Source organism: Seriola aureovittata, chromosome 20 (genome assembly GCF_021018895.1).
Source record: "Seriola aureovittata isolate HTS-2021-v1 ecotype China chromosome 20, ASM2101889v1, whole genome shotgun sequence".
Classification (NCBI taxonomy): Eukaryota; Metazoa; Chordata; class Actinopteri; order Carangiformes; family Carangidae; genus Seriola; species Seriola aureovittata.
In genome coordinates, this window is record NC_079383.1 from 1919199 (window position 1) to 1934019 (window position 14821).

At 40.3% G+C, this 14821-nt stretch overlaps 1 protein-coding gene across 3 annotated transcripts in view; it reads right to left on the minus strand.

Annotated features, from left to right (window-relative positions):
- The window catches only part of LOC130161248 (E3 ubiquitin-protein ligase HECW1), a 67607-nt gene that overhangs the window by 34547 nt on the left and 18239 nt on the right, over window positions 1-14821 (minus strand). For all 3 annotated transcript variants that reach the window (XM_056364398.1, XM_056364396.1, XM_056364397.1), the window contains 2 exons: window positions 9580-9655; window positions 6797-6966 (listed from right to left, as the gene is read on the minus strand). In XM_056364398.1, the coding sequence (XP_056220373.1) occupies window positions 6797-6966; window positions 9580-9655 (246 nt within the window). The remainder of the gene's footprint in view (window positions 1-6796; window positions 6967-9579; window positions 9656-14821) is intronic.

Here is a 14821-nt window from a genome sequence, read left to right on the forward strand (position 1 = left end):
GTTAGCACGGCTACAGAGTCATGCTATCTGCACTGCAGGTTCCGGGTCTCCACATCACAGTTGTATCAGCTGACTCTAGAGTCTGTGGGGGCCCTCTAATCAGCATTCATCACCATCATGTAATAAATAATCTGATACCAAGGAAAAATGTGAAAAATGGAAACTTCTTTTTAAATTCCAAATGTTTACAATAGTAGAATTTAAAAAATATAAATACAAAGAACAATTAAAACCAAAATAAATAACTAAACAAGGTTTGGTCAGGCTTTAGTTTGATAGGACCCCCCAAAAAAAAACTTACAAGATCAATCGAAAAAACACAGGTCACAGGTAAAACAGAAACAAAACAGAAAATCCAAAAACACTTTGAACACGGGAGCTGGAGACACAGGGATTACATGCCCTGTGCTGCCCTGCCTGTTCACAAGCCGAGCCTCTGGCTGCAGGTACGTCCAGGTGTTAGAGTGAGATTGAAGGTGAGAACAGAGGAACTCCAACACCACAGTGAAACATGTGTTTGTCTTGACTGTAGATTCACCAAGCACAGAAACTCTGCAATAAATCCTGTCTTTGTGCAACGTAGAAACTTTAGTTTTGCTGATATTATGTCATGACGAATAGAAACGCTCATCTCTGTCTAAACCAGTTTGGGTTTTGAATTCTCCACAACATATTATTTCGTGTATATTCAGTCTCGTTCTTGTAAACCGAGAACAAAGACCTTCATGTGTCTCTTCTCTGTTATTGACTCTCGTTTGTTCTGCTGGATTAAAATATCTTTCCAGAGCTTTGCACCCACTTCATTTAGAGCTCTTTCTTTTCTCCAAGCCAATCAGGCATGTGTGTGGTTTTAGTCTGAATGAAATAAATAATCTCTCTCTCTCTCTCTCTCAGTGGGGGTCTGATCGCTGTCCAAGCTTCTTAAATGTTGCTTCAGAGCCTTGGACTTAACTGTCCAAATCCTCCGAGGCTTTGCCCACACCTACCAAAATAAAACTCAGAGGAAACACTGAGAGAGAGGCTCAAACACTTTGAGACCACCTTCTAAGTTTCTGTCATTAAGTGAATATTGGCAAACAAACATGAACCTATTTCAAGTTTTAATCCAAAAATAGCCATGTTGGTACATCCTTCAAAAATAGACTGGATGATATTATTTATGTCTCGTTTGTTTATCGTCATCTCTCCTTTGTGTCGGTCTGCTGTGATACGTGACAGCTGGATGTTTACATTGCTTTAAATATTATATGCAGACACTTTATTCTCAGTCTATGTGCCGACTCCTTTTCCTTCACTGGATCATTTCAGTAGAGTCTTATAATCTCAATATCTCTTAACTATCACTACCTATCAATTTGTCTTGTTATTAACTATCTATTATTACAATTACAATCAATATAGATGTGGCTGATGTGTAAAATAGCAAGAATTACACTAATGCCTGTCCATATGATTGCATATGCACTTCTTCACATTGTTGTGGGTATTAAGATCGAACTTGTGTTTTCTTTAATCAACCCATCAATGAACATTTTAAGTATAGAAGTCGACGTCCGTTGTCTCTGTGTCAGAAAAGTGTTTTTATAGTAGGTATTGATGAATAACTGCACAGTAGAGCTACGTCCTGCCACCATTTAATTCTACATCATTTTATACTGGGTATAATATAATATAAAGGCTTCAAATTAAAAACTGACACTGCTGTTTCTTATTAAAATTAAAAGCAGTTACCAGTGTCTCCACTCAGTCCGGTCCTCCACCACAGTCACACACACACACAACGACTCTGGTTAGTGATTCTACACCGAGCTATGACATTTAAATCAACTCCATGACTGGGTGAATAAATGACCAAGTCGGAATAAATACCAATAAAAACCAGAATAAACTGTTTAACATATGGATGCATGAAATGTCGGCTGACTCCAGTGCAGTGTTCAGTAGATTTTAGCAGCTCACCTTGCAATGGAGCTGTACTGTTGCCAGCTACTCTGTTTGTGTGAATGACTCTGGCTGTTGGGTTTGTAAATATGTGCTCTTGTGGGTTTTTCATACTTTATTTACAGCTGAAGACGACAGACGATGATGATGATGAGGAGATGAAAGTAAACACTAAATGTGGATGAAAAGAGGAGAGGAATGCATCTGTTTGCATGTGGTGAAACGAAATGACTGTGTGGTGCTGAGAAGGTGGAAAAATGGGGGTGGGGGGGTGGGGGGGGGGCTGGGCAATCAGTGTGCAGGGTGAAAAAGGAGGAGGAGGAGGAGGATGAGAAGGAGTCAGAGTGAATAATTTACAAGATGAGCCAGGAGGAAGCAGACGGAGGGGGGGGGGGGGGGCAAACTTAATAAAGAGGGTGAGAATGTGCAGAGGAGAGAGAGGAAAGAGTCTAATCTGTGGGAAGAGGAGTGGGACGAAGAGAGAGCAGGATGGGATGAGGAGGGGGAGGATCCAGGGAAACTGGAACTGTATTTATCACATGAAAAACTGAGATTCAGTTGAGAACGAACAAATAAGACCGAGAACAGCCGTCACAGCATTGTTTGGTTCTGCCTCCCACTCTGCTGCTCCCACAGTAGGAGGCGGACTTTTGTTACCTTATTAGCGAGATGTCTGATTTTACTGAGGTGGAAATCCCCCTTTCATTCTTTATGGATGAAGGACATTTTTTACTTTGTTGAAATGGAAAAAAATGAGATGTACTATGAACAGTTCACTTGCCACATTTAATAAAACATGAGGACGTTTTTATCACATGCTGGTGCTTGTGACTTTAATCAAATGTCTCCAGACACTTTAATCAAACTTTAGTGGGTTTGTAATGTTTGTTTTTTATACTTCTGTCTTGTAAATGTTGTATTTATATACGATGACAAGTTCATTTTGTGTTTAGTTTAGTTTTGATATTAGTTACATCTTTTGCTCTTGCTTTCAATGTTATATTTGACACAACAATTCAACTTGTAATGCAACTGTTTGACATTTTTGTGTTGCAGAAAATCCAATAAATCTTCTCGTGCGCTGGAAAGTGTCGCTTCAGTCTTGAAAAGGAGAACAGCTCATCCTGTGTGCCCAGGTATGTGACAATTAAGACATAAGTGTGTAATCTGTTTAATCAATCTAAAAACTGTTGGTATCTTGAATGTGCCACAGATGGATCCAAAGAGCATGACTTACCATGGGGTCTCATCGGTCAGTCCTTTAGGGGAAGAAGGGGTAGGAACTGTTCAAAGTACCTCTGACGAAGGTCTAGAGAGACCGAAACGTTCGGATGATCAATAAATACTGATGCTGAGGAAGAGCAGAGTGTGAGATGTTCTTCTTTACGAGACTGAAAGTTCAATAAACAAATCTGGAGAAAAAAAGAAGCTATTTCCAATATTTTAAAAGCAGCTAATGAGACCATGTGATTAATCTCACGTAGGCTCAGACAGCTCCATCAGTACAGCGCTGACATAAAGTCAGGACACTGACACTGAACAGTCACAACTGAAGCAGCAAAGATATTCTGACATTCACTGAGTCAAGCTCCAAAAACCCTGGATCCTATACTCCAGTTTATAACGCAGGTTTGACAAAGTATAGCAACACTGATACTGACTGAACAGAGCTTTAGAGCACGGTCTCTCTCACGTGCAGAAAGGTGGGTAATGGAAACTTCAGCACCACGCAGCAGTGTGACCTACAGCGAGGCACATAATGAGGGACGGTATAGGTTTGCACGCCTCTCTCCACATGAAAGGTATCGATCCTCACATGGTCATAAAGGTCATTTTCATGCGATTTATATTGATCTTATTACATTTGCAACACATTTATAAAAAGGTGAAAAGATTGAAGGAAGAGGGTTTTATTGGTCTCCTGGTTGAGCTGAGATACAAATACTGTTCCATACACACTATCAATATTTGTTTTGTTACTGCTCAGGCTTTTCCAAAATATCCACATTCACAATCCCTGAATTGCAAATAGGACCATTAGCCAACCTCAGTGTAGCCTGAGGCAAAGCAGCACACTGACTCCACAGACTGAAGACACTGACACTGCAGACAGGCTCCCTCCTGTGGGTCTGTGTGCAGCCCAATGCACTGACTCCCTATAACTGCAATTAAAAAAAAGAAAAATCAATGTCAAAACTAAAATACTGGAGAAATCATCTGCTTCCCTCAGCAGCAGCTCCAAACAAAATATGAATCATAGCAGGGGATTTTTACAGAGTTTAAAACATGTCTGCAGGAACTTTAACTGGAAACTATTTGGTTACTTTCCCTGTTGTGCACATGCTCACATGTAAAACGAGAAACCTGGTTACGCGTTTATATAGTGCAGAAATTTAGCTGGGAAAATTAAATGAATGAACTTCATTTGGACGACGCCTCTGAGCTCCCGCAGCTCTGGGGCTGTGTTCAAACGTAGTCCAGACTTTTACAGAGTAAAACTCTGCTGATCATCGTCATCAACAGACAGATACAGTGACATTAATCAAGGTCAACATTGATCTGACATACTGGCAAGTGAAGGTAAATATAACCGTGCATTAATTATTCAGAAAAGTATTCTACTCCAAAAACACACTTTCTAGCACCGTGCAGGGTTCCAGGGATCAGTTCTCGTCTTGGCAACATTTTGCTGCTGCTATAATATTTCATCATTTAATTTTATCATATTATGATTGAGAAGTGTATCTGAAATCTGCAGGGTACTGGTCTGCAGTATGTTTAGTATGCTGACTGAACAAGCATCGCTACAGAGACCCATTAGAGTAATACAGTGCATTACTGCCAAGCAAGCCGAGCTCCACTCAACATGGGAGCAGTTTGGAAAAGGAAAAGTGGCTTTGAGCTGAGTGGATGCTGCCAAGAGGGACACTGCATTAGATCTGCGTACGGAGTCTCCTGAGGGACACAATAGTCGGACAGAAAACAGCTCCACATTAAGCCTGAAGCTCTCAGTCACTGGTCTGTACAGTTTCATGTTTTCCCCAAATAACTGTTCAACCACAATTATATTGAATAACACAACCGGTCACCAATAATGTTCTTTACTTGAGCCTTAGACGTTAACAGAGAAACCTCTGTCCACCAGGGAAAGTAAAGGTGAGTTATTTGAGCCGATGGCTGCGTATAAATCTGGGTCATCTTCAGTCGTACTGTACATGTGTGAGGCTCAGAGAAGGTTCCTTCAAATAAAAGCTTTTTCTGGAGCTTCTCAAACTGACTGAATCAGATGTTTACAGACAAATATTGACATAACACCACAAAGAAGTTCACTAATTGGACATAAAGTTGCAGCTCTGCAAACATCTTCAACATCAGTTTCACAGTTAAAGAAAGTGCGGAGAAAAACTGATGCTCTGTTTTTCTCTTAAGGTCTAAACTGAAAAAAATCCCCATCTATTATTTACACTACAAATCTTATTTTCTAGAAGCTACATTTTCTTTGATCAACATTAAATCAAATCACTGCAGCTAAAACTGAGCTGCAAATATGAAAAGAGCCACTCGTAATGATAAAGAGAACAGACTAAATTTTACTGTTTATTGTTACTGATACTACTTTTATTTTATTCTTTAAGTAATTATGGGATCTGAAATCCTAAATTTAATCTTTTTTATCAATTGAATCAACTCTGAAGTTTGAGAGGCTGCAGTCAGTGAGTTTTTTACATATTTGCTTAGTAAAACTATTATCGATTATCATACTAGTTGCTAATTACTTTTCTGCCTAATTAATCTACTAATTGTTTAACTCCAATCCAAACATGACGACAGCTGCAGGACAATGTATTTTCACGCAGCTTGTCATAAAATCTCTTTAGTCATTATTCATCTGTTGAGAGCTCATTGATGAGCAACTGATTTTAAAGACAGCTTTTCATTAATATGGATATTTTTCCACTTTAGCTGAAGTTACAAAATCAAGATAACTGCTCTTTGTTCTGTTCAGTTTTCCAAGAAAAAGTCCTTAATGAGAAAATCAATTGGCTGCGCTGGTTTTCACAAAGCAAATATGATTTCCATGGATTACATTGATCCTCTTACTCAACTAATGAAACCGAAGAAGCCCCCAATCCTCCCCTGTCTGCGTTGTGCAGTCGACTGCTCTGGGTTTATATTAGGAACATATGTTATAATGGACATTTACATAACAATTCAATAATGACAGAAATTAATCTGGACTGAATTCCTAATATGTTGTTAAAATCAATTGTTTGCCCTCCATCCATGTTCATGTTAGGGATTAAATTCATCTACAGTACCACTGAAGCAACAACAAACCAAGGGAACATTAAGATTAACATAATATTATAAACATGACTGTAATGTTAATGTTACAAAACAGTTAAAACAGTAGGTCATTTAACTCTCCTTGATATCAGCTAAAGGAATATCACCATATTACCATATTACCATCTATTATACGCAGGTAGAGCAGGATGAGACCAACATCTGTAACCACGGTAACTGTACACAACATGGTGACCTCAGAGTGCTTGGAAATCATAATGATGGCAAAATATCACAAAAGAAAACAATACTGAAAGTAAAAATAATCAAACAGACCAAATCTGATTTACATTTTCGTCAAATACAAAAACGAAATCAGGTGCCAAAATTACAGTCATCGTGTTTTCAAGCAGTTAGGATTCCTTACCTTCACTTTTGTTTTGTGTGTGTGTGTGTGTGTATGTGTGTGTGTGTATGTGTGTGTGTGTGTGTGTGTGTGTGTGTGTGTGTGTGTGTGTGTGTGTGTGTGTGTGTGTGTGTGAGTGTGTGTGTGTGTGTGTGTGTGTACCTCTGTGCTCCACTGCGGGTTGACTGTGTTGCACACCACCCCGGAGCGTTTCTCCTGGCCGTGGTGCGGCAGCGAGGGGAAGATGCTGTGTTTTCCAGGCTGGATGGAGAGCTTCAGGTACGGGTCAGGATTGAAGAACATCCCCTTCTTCAGACCAACTGCCTGGAGGTCTGAGGGACATGAAGTCACATATGGACGGGATTATGTGAAACAGAATGACACGAAAACATTTGTTGGCTGTTATAATGGCACATTGTGACAAAAGTTCAGACCACGAGTGAAAGTGACGCACTGCAGGATTTTCATCAGTGATCTGTATGATTCAGATGACTGCTGAGATAAAACAGGCTTGTACGTTGCCTAAGCAACAACATCAAAGTAAAACACATTTTCTTTGAATTTTAAAATCAGAAGCCGAGTGTTCAATCGGTTTCAAATCCGATAAAACATCTGAACTCTCGAATATAAAGTTTTTATCTTTATACCAAATATTAAAATACGTCAAAATAAATAAATAAATGAAGGATTCAGTATCTCTCTACCATAATTTGATTCCTGGCGGCATTTTATGTTTGAAAGTAAAATGGAAACACTTTATTGTACTAGAAAGTTTCCTAGAGAAAAATATCTGAAATTGGTTGTTCATTTGATAAAAGTAAGATTGTGCTGCACTCTTTGTATTGATCTTGGGTTTTCGATACTGGTGATCACAACATTTTGTTAAGTCAGCTGATGATCCTTCTTAAAATGGGTTCAAATCATATCTCTGCCCAGTTGATTGATTACGGTGTCCCTCAAGGATCAATATTAGGACAACTGTTATTCATTCTGTACATAATTAACATTTATTTTCCAACTCAGCGATGTAATGTCTGTTTTTGCGCTGATGATATCAGCTTGTCTGTCTTGGCCCCCACAGAAAACCAACCAGGCTTTCCTCAGGTCACTGTCTGTTTTGATGACCTCACTGTTTAACTTGTTCTAGGTTAAGAAGAATGTGAGCTGTTGATGTTCCCGGTCATATCCATGCTCTAAACTGAGAGCTACAGTACAGCAGCACTGCATTTTACTTAGGAATTTGGACAACAGAAGATTTTTAAGAAATTAAATTAAAACTAAAACTGGATCATTAAACCCAAAGGAGCTTTGGAAACATACATTACATTATGTGGGATTATGGAAATATCCTGTATGCTCATGCTGATGCCACTAAACCGCTTAAACCACTGAAGGCTGTCTATTACAGTGCCATTCGATTCATTACACAAGATCGTTATCACACTCACCATTGTGAGTAATATGAAAAGGTTGGACTGGGTTTCTCATTTATAAGGCTTTTCTACCTAAGCTGCCAAGATAAAGATGATCTTGACAGATATTTAACATCTTTAGTTGAGTTCTACGTTAATGACCATGACACCGGATCACAGTTGGACTGGGACAGGCTGGTTTTCTGGACTGATGAGCTCAGTCATTCTCAGTCTCTTGGCTACAGTCCTGGGTGTGTTGTGTTGTGTAACAAAAAACGACAGAAATTTTGTTTACACTCTGCCTCAGAGTATGGGAAAAAAAATGATTGACTTACAGTATGTTAATAAGAAATCCAGATGAAGCCAGTTACACCTAATTTAATTTTTAATCCTGTGAGAAAGATTAACCCAGATCTTTGGCCCAGCTCAGGGCCGCCTCAAGGACCCATGTGTTGTTCCAGTCTGTGCGGAGTGTGTGAAGCTTTTGTAAAAATACAATGGTCATGTTTTTATAGAGAGGATTAGTGGAAAAATACTGGAGTGAAAACATAACTGTTCCACTGCCATGTTGTGTTGCCATGGAGATGTCATTGTTAATGAGCTCAACATTGCAGAGTAGAGTTGTGTGAAAAGGGAAGTTGACTTTGCTGCAATATGCATTTATTTTGAAGGTTTCAAGGTTGTTTGGGAGTGAAATTGAATTTTAAGTGGTTTGTGCATACTTTGAGTTGTAAACTCAAAGTATGGGGGGGGGGTCCTCTCATCCCATCCAAGGTAATATGTGATCAGTGATGTAAGACTAAATGATAAGTGATGTAAGACATACAGTGTGTGCCGCAGATTCAAGTAGGGAAGACACCACACTCAGATATTTGATTCTGAAAGTCTGCAAGAAGGTTTTTCATCACGTCTTTAAAGTGCAGTTAAATCTTTGATCCTTGCTGCACATATAGAGGATGCTGCTTTATAAAAAGCTGCTTGGGAACCATCACATGTTGTAAGTTTTCTTCAGGATCAAAGTAATGCAGTGATACTTGTCTGCACATTCACCGATGTAAACAGCAACGGCTCATAGCTAATTCATCTCACTCTTAATGGTCCCAGATTTTCAAAATGTAAACAAATGCAAGCTCAAGTTGTAGCCAACAGCTAACTCACTCATTATACTTCCTGTTTACATCCAATAAAGCATTATGGGACCAAAATTTAAATCATGACCATCCGTATATAATATATATATTATATCCATAATTTACCAGGTCAAAAAGGTTTGGTGTTATTTTTCTCTTTAGTTTCAGTGTTGTCACAGTAAGTTTATTATGTTCCTATAAAATACATTGCACATCTGCTCTTACATAAACATGTGCTGGGCTTGATTTGAACCTACCAATGCTTTTAGACAGTCAACACTGAAATGACGAAGATGGAGAGAAGAGCCAGATGAAGACAGAGTGTGGAGACGTTGATTGAAGGATACAGAGTGAAGCCACACAGGAATAGATGGAAAGAAAAAGTTAGATGTGTGTAGCATACCTGACAGGGAAAAGTTAATAAGTCTCCTGTTGCCCAGTCCATGGTTGACTTCAGGACTAACCACTGGTTTTAATACCTGAAGGCAGAGACAGACACAAACAGTTAACAGCTGTCTACGAACAAGAAGAACATGAAAACACACTCAACCCTTCCTTCTCCTCTACACCAGCATCTTCCTTCCTTTCCTGTAAGATGAAACTTTAATGATGCCCACGGGGAAAGTGGGTCACTGCAGCCAAATAACAGTATGCAAGTAAAAAATAACAGCATGCAAGTAAAGAAAGTGTATGGTAAGTAAAATCTGAACAGAAAAATAAAATCCAGGATAAATTTCAGGATATACAGTTCTTCAAATCCCAAACACATGATTTCAAATACATTGGACAAACCGTCCAATCTCAATTCAACACTGTGTTTTTTCAAAGCTCCATTTTCAGCCGGACAGCATCCTGTAATCAATACTCCGTCTTCATTATTCTGACATTGATTCTTCAGCCAGGAAGAGGAGGAGCATGGGGGATGGGAGGAGAGACGGAGGAGCTGATGACTCCTGTGATAAACCCAATCAATTAGGAGGTTTTTGATTTATTAAAGCTCTGTCATAGTCTTGGGTTTCACAACTTGTGGAGTTTGTTTCATACGAACATCACTGTTCTCACCCGTGTTTGTGAATCAGTAAATGTCCAAATAATCTGGTGTAAGGGCAGAAATCATTAGTGCCATGTGAAAACTATCTGACAGTAGAAAGTAAATATTAGGAAATTAACTATAATAATGATGACAATTTAGCAGAATTGAGTCATATGGTAATTAAACACTGGAGGGGGTCACATGGCTCAGCTGGTCTGTCCGCGTGTGGAGAGGGAAAACGGTTGTATCTGCTGCTTTGCTGCACTGCCGTCACCACGACTCTGGGCAGGATGAAGAATTTCAATCGATGGACGGTTGATTAAGCTGTGAGCTCACAGGCCTGGAGAAATCCAAAGCCTGGCAGGTGACCAGGTGCCTTACTCACGCATGGTGACTCAAGACACTCTGTAAATCACATGGTCGGGAGTGAAAATATCAGCAGTTCGATTTAAGAATCACAGGAGCAGGACACTGGGACAAACTCATGGAGACTCATGGAGACCTCCACAGGTCTGACTGGCAGATACCTGCTCTGGCAGTACCAGAGAATATCCTGCTGATGATAGCAGGCTAAGACGGTGGAAATGTTAGAGATTATACGTGCTAAACATCAGCCTGGTAGCATGTATGTATGCTAACAGTATGTCAGCATTCATCTTAAAGCACCTGGGGAGCTGATCTGAATCTACTGCAGGTAACACACTGACTGTAGATCAGTACCTCACACAACCCCACGCCAAATCACCCCAACTATCACTTTAAGATACCTTGTTGACAACTAATAAATTTCATCACAATCTGACCAGTGGATGATGATATGATCTGTCAAATGGACAGACAGGACAAACATTTTGGCGTTAATGTGACATGCATCTAAATGTGTATTTCTTTGAACCGGAAATTTCAGATGAAGCTAGAGGATATTTTTATTTCACAGTGACTCAGATTAAAGTGTCTTCTTACACAATAAGTCAGAGAAAGTTTAGCAGGGAAATGGAGACATAGGAAAATAAAGTCTTCAAAAATACTGCAGCATTTCCTTAAAAAAATTCTCTCTCAGGTCTCAGTGCTTATGCAACGGGCTGGAAACAAAACACAGCAAGCGAAAACAACAAGATAAAGGGATAAAGGAAATGACAGATGTTTGGACCAATTCATTTTAATGAGATGCTAATCTGCCTTGCCGAGTACAGTCGGAGAGAGAAGTGCCAGCGCGAGTCTCCTCAGCGATTCTAATCTCACAGATAAACCAAATGACAACTTCATCTATCTGCAGCACATTTTATATAATCTACCATCCTCCTGCGGAATACAGAGACCCAACACTCAGGCGCTTCCACAATATAAATGGAACAGAATGTACAATTTATGAGCATCCTGTGTGTGCTGCAAGAATCTTAAATGATGTAAGAGGAGAGAGATTTTACACAATAAAAGCCCCCGTCCTCCAAACCATGACGAGCTCGGAAGAGACAGCCTACATTTACAAAATGGATCTACATCTGATTACAGGTCAGATACACCCCGGCTCCAGCCTGTGTGTGAGTGTGTGTGGACATTTTAATACACTCCAGTGCCTTTTAAGACTGAGAGGCCGGGTGATCTAACTCGGGACGGCTGAACATTGATGCAGCGTAATGTAGAGGAGGTTATGTCAGCTCGGTGTTGAGAGCAGGTCTGTGGGGGGCAGTTTGTCAAATGCCATCGTCTGATGTCGATCACTCAGCAGTGGTCGTGGGCCTGGTGCTGTATGACATTTGGGCTTTTGCTAAGGCTCCAATTAGCATTTCCCAACTAGGAATCAATAATAAAGCCTGACCACTATATGTACCTAAATGTTAACGGACTAAATTGGCTTATACACACATATATATATATATATATATATATATATATATATATATACATATATATATAGAAGTGCTGTTGATATATAACAGAGGCAGTTCTGCTCTTTTCTAATGCGTCGGCCTAAAGGAAGAGAAGCGGCTTCAAGTTGTTGGTTTGATTCTTGGACTGAGGCGTTAAATCTAAGAGGGGAAAATCAAAGAGCGGAACTTGCCCCTCCTTCATTAGCAGCCCTGAGCGAGAAGCTTAACCCCCTAAGGGCCAGTTTATGGTCTGTAAGAACTAGTTCAGAAGACACGTTGTTGAAATCAGAAGTGTTTATACGTGATCAGAGCTGCCACTATCAAGGCAGAGTGAAGAGCTGGTTGTCACAGAGAGAGAGGGGGACGTGATACTGTTTAAGAAACAGGGGGACAGTCTCTCCTAGAAGACATGCGTAACAGTTGTGCAACAAATGAAAAATGAGAAGTTCGACTCGTGGTCCCTCTCTCACCAGACACAGACCATCCTAATCCAGTGTATACGAAGCCATCCGACCACCTGACAAGCATGAAGCTCGGGAATGTCCGTGACTGAGTGACTGAGTGATGGAGTTACACTATTGGTCGGCTGAGTGTTGAACTTTTCCCATCGAGCCATTGCTCTTTTCAAAATGATTTGGCACAAACAGTTTACAACAACTCTATTTCCTCAGATGTGTCAGCACTCACACTCCTGTGACAATAGTTTATATCTTTATGTTGACAGCAGGATGTGCTGCTGCATTTTGAAACTATTTTCAATTAAATATTGACGTTTATAAGAGTTTTGGCAGCCTTTAGCATGAAGACTGGAAGCAGCGGGAAAGTTAGCTACAGAATAAACTGTGCAGACACCACCAGTGTCATAAGCTAACATCACATTTTACAAGCAAATATTAACCCACTGTATTTCATCATGTGTCATACTTCAGAGGTTCAGATAGACAATTATCTTAGATTATCTGAGTGTGAGACTGATTAATTGACTCTATGTTTTTGGGTTGTATCTCATTAAAAATCTGGTGTGTGTGTTTTTCAAGCTGCTGCGCGAAAACAAGCAAAAGGCAGATTGACTGAATGAAGCTGTCACAAGTGTATGTGTACGAAAAGAGAAAAACACAGACGGAGAAAATATTCATTGTTACCCAGGCTATCCAGCTGAGCCTCGTCCTCCTCCCACTCCTCCTCTCAGGATGACTGGGAGACAGCAGTCCCAGCTGGAGACACATGCCGTCCATCACACACATACATAAACAAGTGCAGAGCCTCCTCCGTCTGCGGCGTCTGACTGTTTCTGACTGGCTACAGTAAACAAAAGTCAAAGCAGACAAATCCTCCACCGCTTCCCAGTCTGTCCATCTCCTCACTTCTTTTCTTCTCCTCCTGCTTCTGTCTCTTCGAGCAATCTGACCTGATGCTTTCCACCTCTCGCCTCCAAAAACCTGAATGACTTACCTGAGCTGGACTACCCTCTGCTATCTCTGCTCTTCCCCGTCTCTCTTCCTATGCTGGTTATTTTTATTCCTTTGTCCTCAGGAAGCGAGAACAGATCAAGTTCTGGGCTCATCAGCGTTTCCAGAGGCCCACAGCAGCAGAATGGGAAGGCAAACATGGAAATCCAATCGCCCAGCTGGACACCCTCCTGATAACAGTGTCTGACTGGCAGAAGCTTTGGAAGGGCAATGACAATGTTGATATAGTGACAGTAATATGTGGTGCTGCTTATCCAATGGCCAGACAGAACTGTATCTGGAGTTACTCCTTCGAAGTTACAGATATAAAAACCACAGGTTTGCACATGAGAGGTGGTGAAAGAGTCAGAAAATCATTTGTGGATCCACCACCACAAAGCCACAACTCCCACTGTTATCCCATAATTTTTTGGCTATATGAGATGTAAAGGGGTGAGATGCATTTTTCCCCATCATTCAGTGGGGTGGTATGACCCAGCTGCATCAGCTGCCTCTTAGCTTTTTTTCAAATTAAATAGGTTAATTTTACTTGAAACAATAAAGGTTATGATCATGATGGAGAGAAGTACGAATTACAGCCGAAACCAAAATATCAAGTACAGGGACAGGAAGAAAACACGAAGAAAAAAAAACTTGGTTCTGCTTATTGGTTCCTAAACATTTATTGTTGAAAACAACAGCTACATATCTGCAAGGTCATATGTAACTATCTGCCAGGACCTGCATCAACACAGCAGCGTGTTCATTTGTTTAGGTACGAGCTAGCATGGATGGCTAACGTCACGACAGTGTGAATGATTGACCGTGAGAGGAGAGGAGAGGAGGACTGAACACAGAGTTGTATTTAGGCTCCAGTCTGGACTGAAGTTTCTCTTTTATAAACATCTATCTTTGTTAACTTTATCATTCCTCCTAAAATAAATCCTTCTCTGCCTCCTTCCATCTCTCTATCTTTGTCCCAGTGCTTTATTTTAATACATATATCACTACAAATGTCTGCAGCCTGTGTTTAATATTCTCTGACTCTAAAGAGAGTTAATTGTATTTTTCATGCACTCTGTCTCTCCAGCTCTCTGCCCTTCTCCTTTAGTCACACACACAAACATGCAGATGCCCGTCTCTGGCCCTGTGCAGACCCGGCAATAACACGCACCTCGGGTTGACGCATTTAGGACGCATTTGAGATGCGATCACTCAGACCACATTCGGAGGTGGTCTGGGCCACATTGTTTTAGCAATGTGAACGCAAATATGTCGTGAAAATATTTTATT